The sequence below is a fragment of the Thunnus thynnus genome, chromosome 23 (assembly GCF_963924715.1).
Source record: "Thunnus thynnus chromosome 23, fThuThy2.1, whole genome shotgun sequence".
Lineage (NCBI taxonomy): Eukaryota > Metazoa > Chordata > Actinopteri > Scombriformes > Scombridae > Thunnus > Thunnus thynnus.
In genome coordinates, this window is record NC_089539.1 from 7020330 (window position 1) to 7031824 (window position 11495).

The 11495-nt window shown below is 40.7% G+C and overlaps 1 protein-coding gene across 1 annotated transcript in view; it reads left to right on the forward strand.

The window, feature by feature from the left end:
• Positions 1-11387, forward strand: part of ptprz1b (protein tyrosine phosphatase receptor type Z1b) — a 58738-nt gene extending 47351 nt beyond the window's left edge. Inside the window, exons 15-32 of the mRNA XM_067582550.1 lie at positions 1816-1960; positions 2047-2138; positions 2221-2306; positions 3557-3577; positions 4393-4489; positions 4566-4648; positions 4790-4924; positions 5362-5493; positions 5626-5783; positions 6056-6191; positions 6304-6450; positions 6579-6672; positions 7029-7102; positions 7311-7439; positions 7531-7683; positions 7836-7978; positions 8105-8240; positions 8486-11387. Of these exons, the coding sequence (XP_067438651.1) occupies positions 1816-1960; positions 2047-2138; positions 2221-2306; positions 3557-3577; positions 4393-4489; positions 4566-4648; positions 4790-4924; positions 5362-5493; positions 5626-5783; positions 6056-6191; positions 6304-6450; positions 6579-6672; positions 7029-7102; positions 7311-7439; positions 7531-7683; positions 7836-7978; positions 8105-8240; positions 8486-8629 (2105 nt within the window). The 3' untranslated portion in view covers positions 8630-11387. The remainder of the gene's footprint in view (positions 1-1815; positions 1961-2046; positions 2139-2220; positions 2307-3556; positions 3578-4392; positions 4490-4565; positions 4649-4789; positions 4925-5361; positions 5494-5625; positions 5784-6055; positions 6192-6303; positions 6451-6578; positions 6673-7028; positions 7103-7310; positions 7440-7530; positions 7684-7835; positions 7979-8104; positions 8241-8485) is intronic.
• Positions 11388-11495: the final 108 nt, after the last annotated feature.

Consider the following 11495-nt stretch of genomic DNA (forward strand, 5'->3'; position numbering starts at 1 on the left):
CTTTGTCCCGTCTTTCTAAGTCAGAGGAAACCAACACAGATGACAGTGGATCAGGCTCTGGCTTTTATAGCAACAGGCTCAATCAGGAATTGGATGGAGATGCTACATTAAAGACTAACTTCTCTACTACAAGTTCAACTGTAATCTTCAAGGCGGATGATTTGGGGAAAAAGAGTAGATCAATAGGCATTGAGATGACTACAAATGGGAGAGAGACCAAAAGAGAAATAAAAGAGAAGGAACATGAGCTAAGTGGTCAGGAAGAAGAAATAACAGGAGAAGGAAAGTGGAGAAAAGTAGAAGGTGAAAGTGATGAGCAAGCCAGACAGCTCAATAGCACAGCAAGTCATAACATGCTGCAAGAAAAAGAGAGAGAAACTAAAGGTGAGACTGTAGTAGGAAACACAGTATATACTGAGACTGGCAGTGGGACTGAAATCAAGTCTGAGACAGATTCTAGCTGGCCTGAGGACGTCAGTGGTTCTGGAGAGAGCGGTGGAGATGGAAGAGAAGATGGTAAAGGAAGCAATGATCCACAACTCTTTGACAGTATGGGGAAGGGAAAGGGAAAGAAAGGTAGTGATGGTAAAGAAGATATCAAAGGTGCAGGTGAAAAGGAAAGTGGTGACAGAGGTGATGGAAGGTCAGACAACAATGAAGAAGTTGAATCTGGAAGAAGAGATGGTCTGCAGCCACCTGTAAGTGTAGACACACCTACAACAGAGCTCCCTCCGTTTGGCAGCAGCAAAGATAATGGCGACGATGGTGGTGATGGACATAATGAAGAGGATCACAACACAAGTCTTGACAGTGGAGTTGTCGGTGTTGACTCTACTTTCGAGGACGACAGGGAGGGAGACGGTGATGTTAAACAAAGTGGAGGTCTGGAGAGTGAGGAATACATGGAAGGAGGTGGCAGAGAGAATAGAGGTGTAGCTGGAGAGAGTTTGCAGGAGATGTCAGGTGTGGACGGGTTGTTGTTTAATGCTGGAAGGAGTCCAATGTTGGGTCGTCTCATTCCTCTGCTCAGACTGACAGACGCCAATAAAGCTGTGGAGGAACAAATGGAAGGTAAATGGTGCATAATGCTTAGCTTTTCTTTAGCTCTGCCTCTCTGTGACAGAACGTGACAGGGCAGTCTCCCAAACACAAATTCAAGTAGAAGTATGGCCTAGTAGAGTCTTGACTGGATAGTTTAATTTATAAAAAAGGCCAGGAGATTTCCCAAATCTGCTGGGCACTGTAGTTAATGCAAATGTTACCCTAACAGGAGTAAATAGATTTGTTGGGGACTATTTTCAGTCCCCCAACAAATGCATTTGGTGCATCTCTGAGTATTCACGGCAGCAGGATGTTGTATGTGGGATTGAATCAATAAGTACTTTTTAATTAACACATTTTTTCTTTGTTAATTAAGTATTAAGTAGTTATTTTTTAATTAACAACAATGGCACAGAAGAATATATCAGCCTTTGGCTACACAGACAATACTTGTTAGGATCAATTCATTGTTGTTTTTAGTCTTTTTATGGCAATAAAAAAAAATAAATACAGAATATCACCAGCTTCATTCTTTAAAAATGTTCAAAAGAGTTTGAAATAATTTATAATTCATGCCTATTCTTTCCATTCTTTTCTCTGCTCTGTTAAGCATTTTTGACAGCTGTTTTAAAAATATATAAACGTACTTACTGGCGTGATCCATGTGTCTCCTTTTCCTTTATCTCTCACTTTCTGACTCCCCTACACCTTATCTGTCTTTTTCCTCTCTGCATTTGTCTCCACCCTTCTTGTTCGGTCTCTCATCTCTCTCAGAGGGCAGCAACAGCAGCCACGAGTCTCGTGTCGGGCTGGTCGGGGGTGTGGAGAGGGAGAAGAGGACAGTCATTCCTCTGGCTGTTGTCTCCACTCTCACCATCCTCTGTCTGCTGGTACTGGTGGGCATCCTCATCTACTGGAGGTATACACACACACACAGGGTCAACATCTGTCTGCATCAATTTCACCTGCGTGCTTCACTCAGATTCTGGCTTGTTTGTGTCACAGAAACTGTTTCCAGACAGCTAATTTCTACCCAGATGACAACACATCACCTAAAGTCATATCTGCTCCATCTACACCTCTGCTGCTGGCCACAGGTAACACACAGACACACACATACACTCAAAGAAATGAATGAGTCTGTCATTGTAACATCAAACATTTACTCTTGTGTTGCAGATGGTCATGAGCCGCTGACAGTGAAGCAGTTTGTGAAGCATGTCATGGAGCTCCACTCCACCAACACCTTCTCCAAGGAGTTTGAGGTGTGTTTGAGGAATGTTTGTGATTTGAGTTCAGCAAAATGTCCGTGGATGCTTTTTTTTTTCAAGAGGGGAACATAAACAGCCACAAAATATTTGGGAAAATTGATGGCAGATAGATACTCTGTTTGGATATTTCCATAGATTTTGCTCCTTTTAGTTTAATCACTTAGTGCAAAAGTTTAACCACCGTGAAATCAAAGGATTATAGGATTACTGTAGCATTGGTTCATGTGTATAAGTAGACAGTACCTCATCTGTCATAGCTCCTTAATGCTCCTCCATTTCTCTGTTAACATCATGTTCTTTAGGAACATCATTTAGCAAAGCGTTGATGTGTAACATCCATGTACAGCCAGTTATGTAACAGTATTAAGGAAGGGTGGTACTAACTATGGCAGTGCTATTTGGTTGCCACATTCAAATACACAAACAAATCAAACTGAAGACAGGACTTCAAATTTGACAGGCATGTTTGCACAAACTAGGACAGATTGTTGAAAACCACCTCTCAGGCTTTTAGGCTTGTAAAGTCTCCATCTCTGCTTGTTTAGGATGTGCAGCAAGGTTTTATAAATGTCTCATGTGGAGTTTTGACATATCTAAATGTTGGTTATGTGTTTGAGAACAACTTTGTGGGTCAGTGTGAACAATAGGTACATCTGCATGACATTAGTCACCTCTGTTTCCTAGCATGAAACTCCTGAGTAACACACACAGATTGGAATTGCATTGTATTTAAATTGCCCAGTGTATTTGTATGTTTGCCCCCATTCTGTGACAGTCTGTTCTGTAGCTGCAGCAGCAACCCTATTTGGTTAATTTGACGCCAATTTACATTTCATTTAGAAAAAACATAAGACACTACATTGAGGAAGCATAGGGGCAGAGCGGTCTTGATTTGTAGATACACACTTTTGGGTAACTGTGCAATCTAAATGTAAATGATGTCTTTGTGCTATGTCACAGTGTAGAATGGAGGGACATGGCTAATATGAGTAAAGCTAAAAGTACAGAGCTCAGATGGGAAAATCTGTGTATTTCCCCACTTAGCACCGCCTTTCTGTGTGTATCTGATCCCCATATTCCTGTACCTGCACTGACTCCCTGTCTGTCTGTCTGTCTGTCTGTCTGTCTGTCTATCTGTCTGTCTGCCTGTCTGTCTGTCATCTTGCCCCCCATCCCTCCCACTCTCCTTTCACCACTTCCACCACCATCGTCGTGCTTTCTGCATCCTCACCACCCTCCATTAGATTGTCAAAGAATCCTATGAGGTAAGACACTTACCACCCCTCTCCAGTCGCAAAGGTGTTTTATTCTCCTTTTGGACAATTCAGGAATTTTGTTTAAAAGTTTTGGAACCTCTGTTAATTTGTACAGCTTGCATTATGTGTATTTCAGATGTGATACTGAATCTAGGCATTTTGCATTTAAGTGTGCACAGATGGAAGTTTTAGTGATTCAATATTTCTCTGAGGCAGAGCTGTTTGTGCTGCTTTTCTCTGCTGCTATTCTCTGTGTCCATGTGTTTTCAATCTGTATTGGAAGCTTGTTTACAGACAAATGGAGACAGGTTAAATAGTTCACCCAATTTCATGGAGCCTAAGTCTCAGTTTCCATATTTTAATAATGAAATGGTTTAATGAAATAAAAATGTAAATCCTACCATCCCTGCAACTGCACTTGTAATAATTTTATGCTTTTGTAAGTCTGAAGCTTTAACTTTTCCCTCACACATCTTGATTGAATAGAAGGCTTTAATGCAGGTCACGTAGTAGCAGTAGCATAAATTTAAATTGACAAAATTTGTGTTTTTTCTATCATGAACAACTGTTCTTATTTCTGGTGATTTCATTCATAAGTGCTCATTTCTTGTTTTTTGTTTTTTTTTACCTCATATTGTTATGTTATAAACATTTAGTGCAGACTAGTAAAAGATAACAAAACCTGCTTGTTTAGAACAAAAACAGCCACATTTAATGTTCACTCAAGTGGCTTCAAGATACTCATAGTGCTAATTAGCATGTTTAGCCTCCTCTGTGCATTTAACCTAATATTTATTTGTGTTGTATGTTGTGTTGTGTGTTAGGAGGTGCAGGCATGCACAGTGGACATGGGCATCACTGCTGACAGTTCCTCTCACCCCGACAACAAAAGCAAGAACAGATACATCAACATACTGGCCTGTACGTCACTGTTCAGCATTTATATTACTGTACAAGTCAAATGTGACAAAGCTGATTGACCGTTTTCCTCTCGCAGATGATCACAGTAGAGTGAAGCTCTCCAACAGTTTGGACAGAGATGGCAAATGTGGGGACTATATCAACGCTAATTTTGTCGATGTAAGTACATTTTTTGTCAGCCTCGCGTGTTAATAGGTGGACTGACAGGGCAGGTTTTTCCTCTTGTTGTGAGGAAGATACTGTATGTTTTTACCCACTATATCCATGGTTTTCTTCACCAAATAGCTGTTTCCTCTGCAGGGTTATGAGCGAACAAGGGCGTACATCGCAGCTCAGGGGCCTCTCAGAGCGGGCAGGGAAGACTTCTGGAGAATGATCTGGCAGCAGAACGTTGGAGTAATCGTCATGATCACCAACCTCAAGGAGAAAGGACGGGTAGGAGCTCACTCTGCTACTGCTTCAAGCACCAGTTTGATAGAATTACCATCTTTTCCACAGAGATCTGTAAAGATTTAATTTTCTAGTTTCCACAGCCTCTGTTTGGCACCCAGCCCCAGTCCCACTTAGGAGACAAGTCTTTAAACTATGGCTTACAAATTGATGCCTTCATTTTAAAAAAGGCTACATTATTTCCTGTTTTTTGACAACAATGGAGCTCTATGGCACAGATGAATAATCAAGCTTTGGGGTCGGTTATGTCAGTTGCAGTACTTCATACCATTTCATGCAAATTCTGACATGCTGAAAAGATGTTAATGTTTAGTTTTTCCTAACAAAAGGAGCTCTGAAACGGCCACATCAGTACAAACAGATTAATGTGTATGTTGTTCTATCACACCTGCTCCTGTTTTATTCTTTTTATCTTTCTACAGACAAAATGTGATCAGTACTGGCCGGAGGAGAACCAGGAGGAATACGGTCCATACCAGGTGACCCTGAAAAGCAGCAAGACCCTCGCTTACTACACACTGCGGACGTTCACCATCAGAGATACCGCAAATAAGGTGCTTCACACACACACACACACACACACACACACATACACACACACACTTTCTCCCTGTCCAACACACATATACAGCAACAAACAACACTGTCAGTTTGGGGTTTAGTTCCAAACCTCTCTGGTCCTGCAGGCGTCTCAGAGGAGAGTCGAACACACAGTCCTGCATTACCACTACACCCAGTGGCCAGACATGGGCGTCCCAGAATACACTCTGCCTGTCCTGTCCTTCATCAGAACATCCTCTCGGGCCCGGACACAGGAGATGGGACCCGTCCTGGTGCACTGCAGGTAGACTGTGTGTGTGTGTGTGTGTGTGTGTGCGCGTGTGTGTGTGTGGAAATGATATATTCTTCTTTGATATTGAAAACAACCTAAAGAAAATTTGTCAGTTACTAATTTGCTATTTCAGATATGCCATATAGTCATTTTTATTTATGTAGCCCAATATCACAAATCAAGAATGCTGAAATGTGGTGTGTGTGTGTGTGTGTGTGTGTGTGTGTGTGTGTGTGTGTGTGTGTGTGTGTGTGTGTGTGTGTGTGTGTGTGTGTGTGTCACAGTGCTGGTGTGGGAAGAACAGGAACCTACATAGTGATAGACAGCATGCTGCAGCAGATCCAGGATCAGGGGATGGTGAATGTTCTTGGTTTCCTGAAACATGTGCGGACTCAGAGGAACTTCCTGGTTCAGACAGAGGTAAGCAAACATGCACGCATATATGCATGCACACACACACACACACACACACAATGGTGCTCTCAGTGGAGTTCATCCTTACTGCATACAACATATTGTCTCTTTCCTCTAGGAGCAGTACGTGTTCATCCATGATGCTCTGGTGGAAGCCATCTTGAGTCGTGACACCTCTGTGACGTCTGACCACCTCCACACTTATGTGTCTGACCTCCTGACCCCTGGGGCATCAGGCAGGACACGCATGGACAAACAGTTCAAGGTATATACAGTACCATGCTTCTCTTTTCCCCACATTGTATAAACAATGGTTTAAGATCATATTGTTATCATGTCACTGGACACGTTTGAATGCTGTTGATGTAACTGACTCTCTTTGTTGTGTTTCAGTTGATCAGTCAGCGTCAAGCGAAGCACGCAGATTACAGCACTGCTCTGAGAGACGGCAACGCTGAGAGGAACAGAGCCAGAGCTCTGATGCCTGGTAAGCAGGGCTGGACTACTAACTGGGTAACTGACCCGGGACCCCAGACCTCCAAATGGCCCTTAAAAGCCCAAGGCTGTCTATGTGGCAGTCGGTTTGTTGTAATTTGATTAATTATAACTTTAGAACAAAGTCTTGTACTGAATGGTGACCTGATGCAAGATCATGATGTCCTGCAAGGGGAGCTTTTGAAGTTTTATCACACTTAAGTCAGTGGTAAACTGAGGAGCATATGACACTTGCTGTGATTTGTTGGCTCATCAGTTTGGTGAAAATAGACAAGAAGCTCAAACTATGTAAAGTTTCATATTTTCAGGTGTTGTGTTGCTTAATCACGTCTCTGTGTTTTTATATAGTGGAGAGATCAAGAGTCTGTCTGACCGCTTCAGACACAAACTCCACCGGCTACATCAACGCCTCCTACGTCCTGGTAAAACAATTGCAAATTGTGTATTTAATACCTTTTTGTTAAAGGGCATTTTTGCTGGGTTTTTTTTAACTTTACTGAAAAAAAAGCTAAAATCTTTGGCAGCCCCCTTTTCCAGAACAGCGCTAGGTAATTAAAGTCATTGATCCAGGCTATTTCCTGGAAAACACCAGCTGCTGCTGGTAGTTTGATGGCACTCATGTTTTCACAGGGACATCACCACAGTAAAGAGTTCATAGTGAGCCAGACTCCTCTGAGCAGCACAGTGGCAGACTTCTGGAGAATGATCTGGGAGCACAACACACACACTGTTGTCCGTCTGCCTGACACACACAGTCAGGTATAATGCACACACACACACACTATATAAAGTATTTATAAAATGACTATATACAAACATACATTCTTATCAGTTTTCCTTTTTATCTCAGAGTGGAGAGGCGGAGTCTTGTGTGTACTGGCCCAGTAAAGACCAGCCAATGAGCTTTGAGGGTTTTACTGTGTCATACTCGCGGGAGGAACATGTATCTCTGTCTAATGAGGAGAGACTTTTGGTTCAGGACTTTACAGTGGAGTCGTCACAGGTAGCGCACACACACACGCATGCACACACACACACGCACAGAAATTGGCTCCATGTACTCCTCTTGACTAATAACTAATGACTCAGGCCTTACATATGGAATATTTAACATATAAATACATTTAAAAACATACATTCTCTGCATCCGTTTAGAACAATTATGTGTTGGAGGTGCGTCAGTACAGCGCCCCCTGCTGGCCCAACCCGGACAGCCCCATCAGCAACAGTTTTGATCTGGTCAACAAAGTCAGAGAGCACAGCAGATGCACAGATGCACCTACAGTCGTGCATGACCCGTGAGTACAACACAGACAGGATTCATTTGACACTTTGTTCTTTCGTTGCAAAGGTACATTTTCTGTGTGTGTGTGTGTGTGTGTGTGTGTGTGTGTGTGTGTGTGTGTGTGTGTGTGTGTGTGTAGGTTGGGAGGTGCTATATCTGGGCTGTTCTGTGCTCTCACCACCCTGTCCAGCCAGCTAGAGGAGGAGGGAGTAGTAGATGTCTACCAGGTGGCACGAATGACCAACCTCATGAGGCCTGGTGTATTTAATGATATAGTAAGTAATGACAAACACACACAAAATACTCTTTATGTTCCGATTTCTCTCTGTCACCACTTAATGATTTTTAGAACAACAATAAGGGGAGTATCTTCACCTTAGCCATATTTACAAGTTTTGAGGTTTAGGAAATTGCTCATGCTATCAGAATCAATACAGTTTAGACAGAATTGGCTCATAAGGTGTCATTTTTATTAAAATATAGCAAATGCAGCCTTGAGCATGTGTTTTGGTCCTTACAGGAACAGTACCAGTATCTGTATCGAGCTGTGCTGAGTCTGGTGAGCAGCCAGGAAGACCAGAGAGCCTTGCAGAGTCCAGAAACCAACGGATCCGTACCACTGGGTCAGACCAACATCGCTGAGAGCCTGGAGTCACTCATGTAGTCCCACATACACACATCACATACACACGTACACAGGCACATATTCATACGCACAACATGCATCATACAGTGCTGTGGTGACTTAGTTTTGACCTGACATGATGAGAGGACCAACACCATCATCTCTGTGTTTGTGGTTCAAAGCTGTGTCTGCTGAGCATGCTAATGTACAATATGTTGAATAATCAGAGATTACTCATATTATTCAGAATATGAAAATGAATTTAATATTTTAATCTGATGCATGCAAAGATTTAGTAATCCAAACTAGTAATCAGTCCAGGTTTTGAATAGAGTTTTGAATACTTGAGCTGTCTGATATACTGTAGTGACAGTACTCGAAAAGCTTTTTTGCCATTTCAATGTTTTCTTTTAACAAATTTGGTGTCTTTTTGGCGAGCTCATTAAACACGTCTGGAGGGTTTAAACACATCATTAAAAGTGCAATTCTCTCACTGTCAGGATAATGCTCGTGACCTGATTACTCACCATACTGTGAGTGTTAACATGCACAGCAGACAGAGCTACAGAATCCACCAGAGACACAGAATGTTTTATCAGCTCTCATGTCATTAAGTGACCAACAGAGAGGAAAAGTTTCACTGCCTTTTGATTGCAAAATTTCCAGCTGTGTGTCTGTCGCTGCTCAACACGGAGCCTGAAGCATCAGAGCTCAAACATTTCCTGAGAGAAGGAAAAACTTCTAATGAGGAGTTTCTTTAAAGCTAAATAAAATAAAAATAAGTATTTAAATGAAAAATAATTTCTACCAAGAATTCCTTTCTCAATGTTTGATTTGAAATTGTCTTAATGAATCTAAAATTTCTTAAATTCATTACTTATGTCTATTTTAATCTTTCTTTAACATTTAATTATTTTATCTGTGGTCTCTTTCTTTTGCTCCTATATTTTCTGCCATATTTTTTTTTATGTATTCCATCTTTCTTCTAAAAAACAGAAATAAATATTAATAAAAATTGCAAATGAAAAACAGGCAAAACACACAATTAAAACAAGCTTTCTGAAAATACAAGAAAGAATAAATAAAATACAAATGAAAGTAGTACAAGATGACTTTAATGTTAAAAAAGTAGGAAACAGGAAATGATGCAAGAAATGACATTCTCATAAATCCTCGTTTTACTACAAATGATTTTATGCACTGCACATTAACTAGCAGAATTTGGGGCTCTAATTACCGTGTATCCTTACTTAAAATCATCTTGATAACCAAAATCTCTGAGGCCTCACTAGTGACAGTAAAACGACTGCTGGCATCTATTGCTGTTGAATTTCTCTGTTCTTATCTTGTTGCCACTGGCTCCATGGTCTCTGGTACCCTGTGCCTTTTGTAATTCATGTTATTGTACTTTAAACCTGTTTTTGATACAACTGTGTGACTAATATGCCAAAATAATGATCTGCGATTATTATTTTTTATTTTCTTAAAGGTGATCACTGTCTCATTGCACTCATTAGTTTCGTATGTAAAGGTCAGAGAGGAGAGGGGAAAAATGTCATCAGACTCAGATGTTTTGTAAAAGTTGGAGGCTTGGATTTAAAGGTGCAATATACGACATTCAGCCCGACTAGATGTCAACAAACAACTATTTGCTATGTAAAGATAAAGTGGAGTAGTGGTATCCTGAGCAGAGAATGAAGTCACACTCCCTCCGTGTGTGTTGTAATTCTAGCTTCTGTGTTCTTTGTTTTGATAACCGGTCCGCGTGCGTGTTAGTGTATGTGAGTCCCTCACTGTAAAGTGCCCACATCCATTTCCAAGATGGCAACCAGGTCACAAACTTTCTCATATTACAGCTTAACAGTTCACTAAAATATGTTTCTGAAAACATTTGAGGTGTGAAATAGGCAATACAGTAACAGAATCTTGTGCGACATCTGGTGGGGAATGTTATATATTGCACCTTTGAAAGTTATATTCTATCTTTTGAGTATCAAACTCTCAGTTCCTGTGGCTGTAAAGTTTGAATTCATGTAAGTAAACAATGGATTCTAATGGTGGAGCTTTTATTGTGGACAGAACTTTTCACTTCTCAAAGCACTCCTGTAGCAGAATAATGGATCACCATAAACAACTGTAAAAAAAAAAATCATTACATCATTCAGCAGACAGGTATGTCTAATGTCTTATCACTCTGTTTAACTTCAATGATGATGATGAATGATCCCTCTTCTCCCCTATGCCACTAGCTATGACTGTTCTGATTTTGAGGGAGTCCAAATGTTTCCGTTGTGTCAGACACAATCAATCAACCTCTGAATCTCTGAATTTCGAAAGATGTTGCAGCTTCTATCTTTACCTGTTTTGCATCCTAGTCTACTGTTTCTGGTCGGCTCATCTGGGGATGCAAAATGGCACAAATCATAGAAGTGACTGCAGCTGAACCCAACGGTGATTCAAAGCAGATCTAACTGTAATATGTTTGAACTCTGTCTGTGTAAATATCCCTAAATACATCAAAAGGCCAAATTACTGTATGTTTATACTGTACTTCTATATATTTTCTATTTTACTATAAAGGTGATTTTCTAGTCATTTACACATATATAACTGTGTGGATCCTATTTGATAATTTTAGCCCGGAGATATTGATCATGTTTATAGTTTTAATGGAATGTTACCTCTTTTTATCTTTATGATTACCGTAGCAGCTTCATGTCTATACCTTTATCTCCAGCCATATACTGGCACAGTATGTATATAGCAACAAGATTAAAGATTTGTTTCAAATCTCGTATGTGATGTTAACTGGTCTCTTTTTCTAGGAGGGAAAAAATAAAATATTCCTCTTCAGACCCAAAATATTCCCTTTTTTTGAAACTTTAAGCAGTCTGAAACAAGAAAA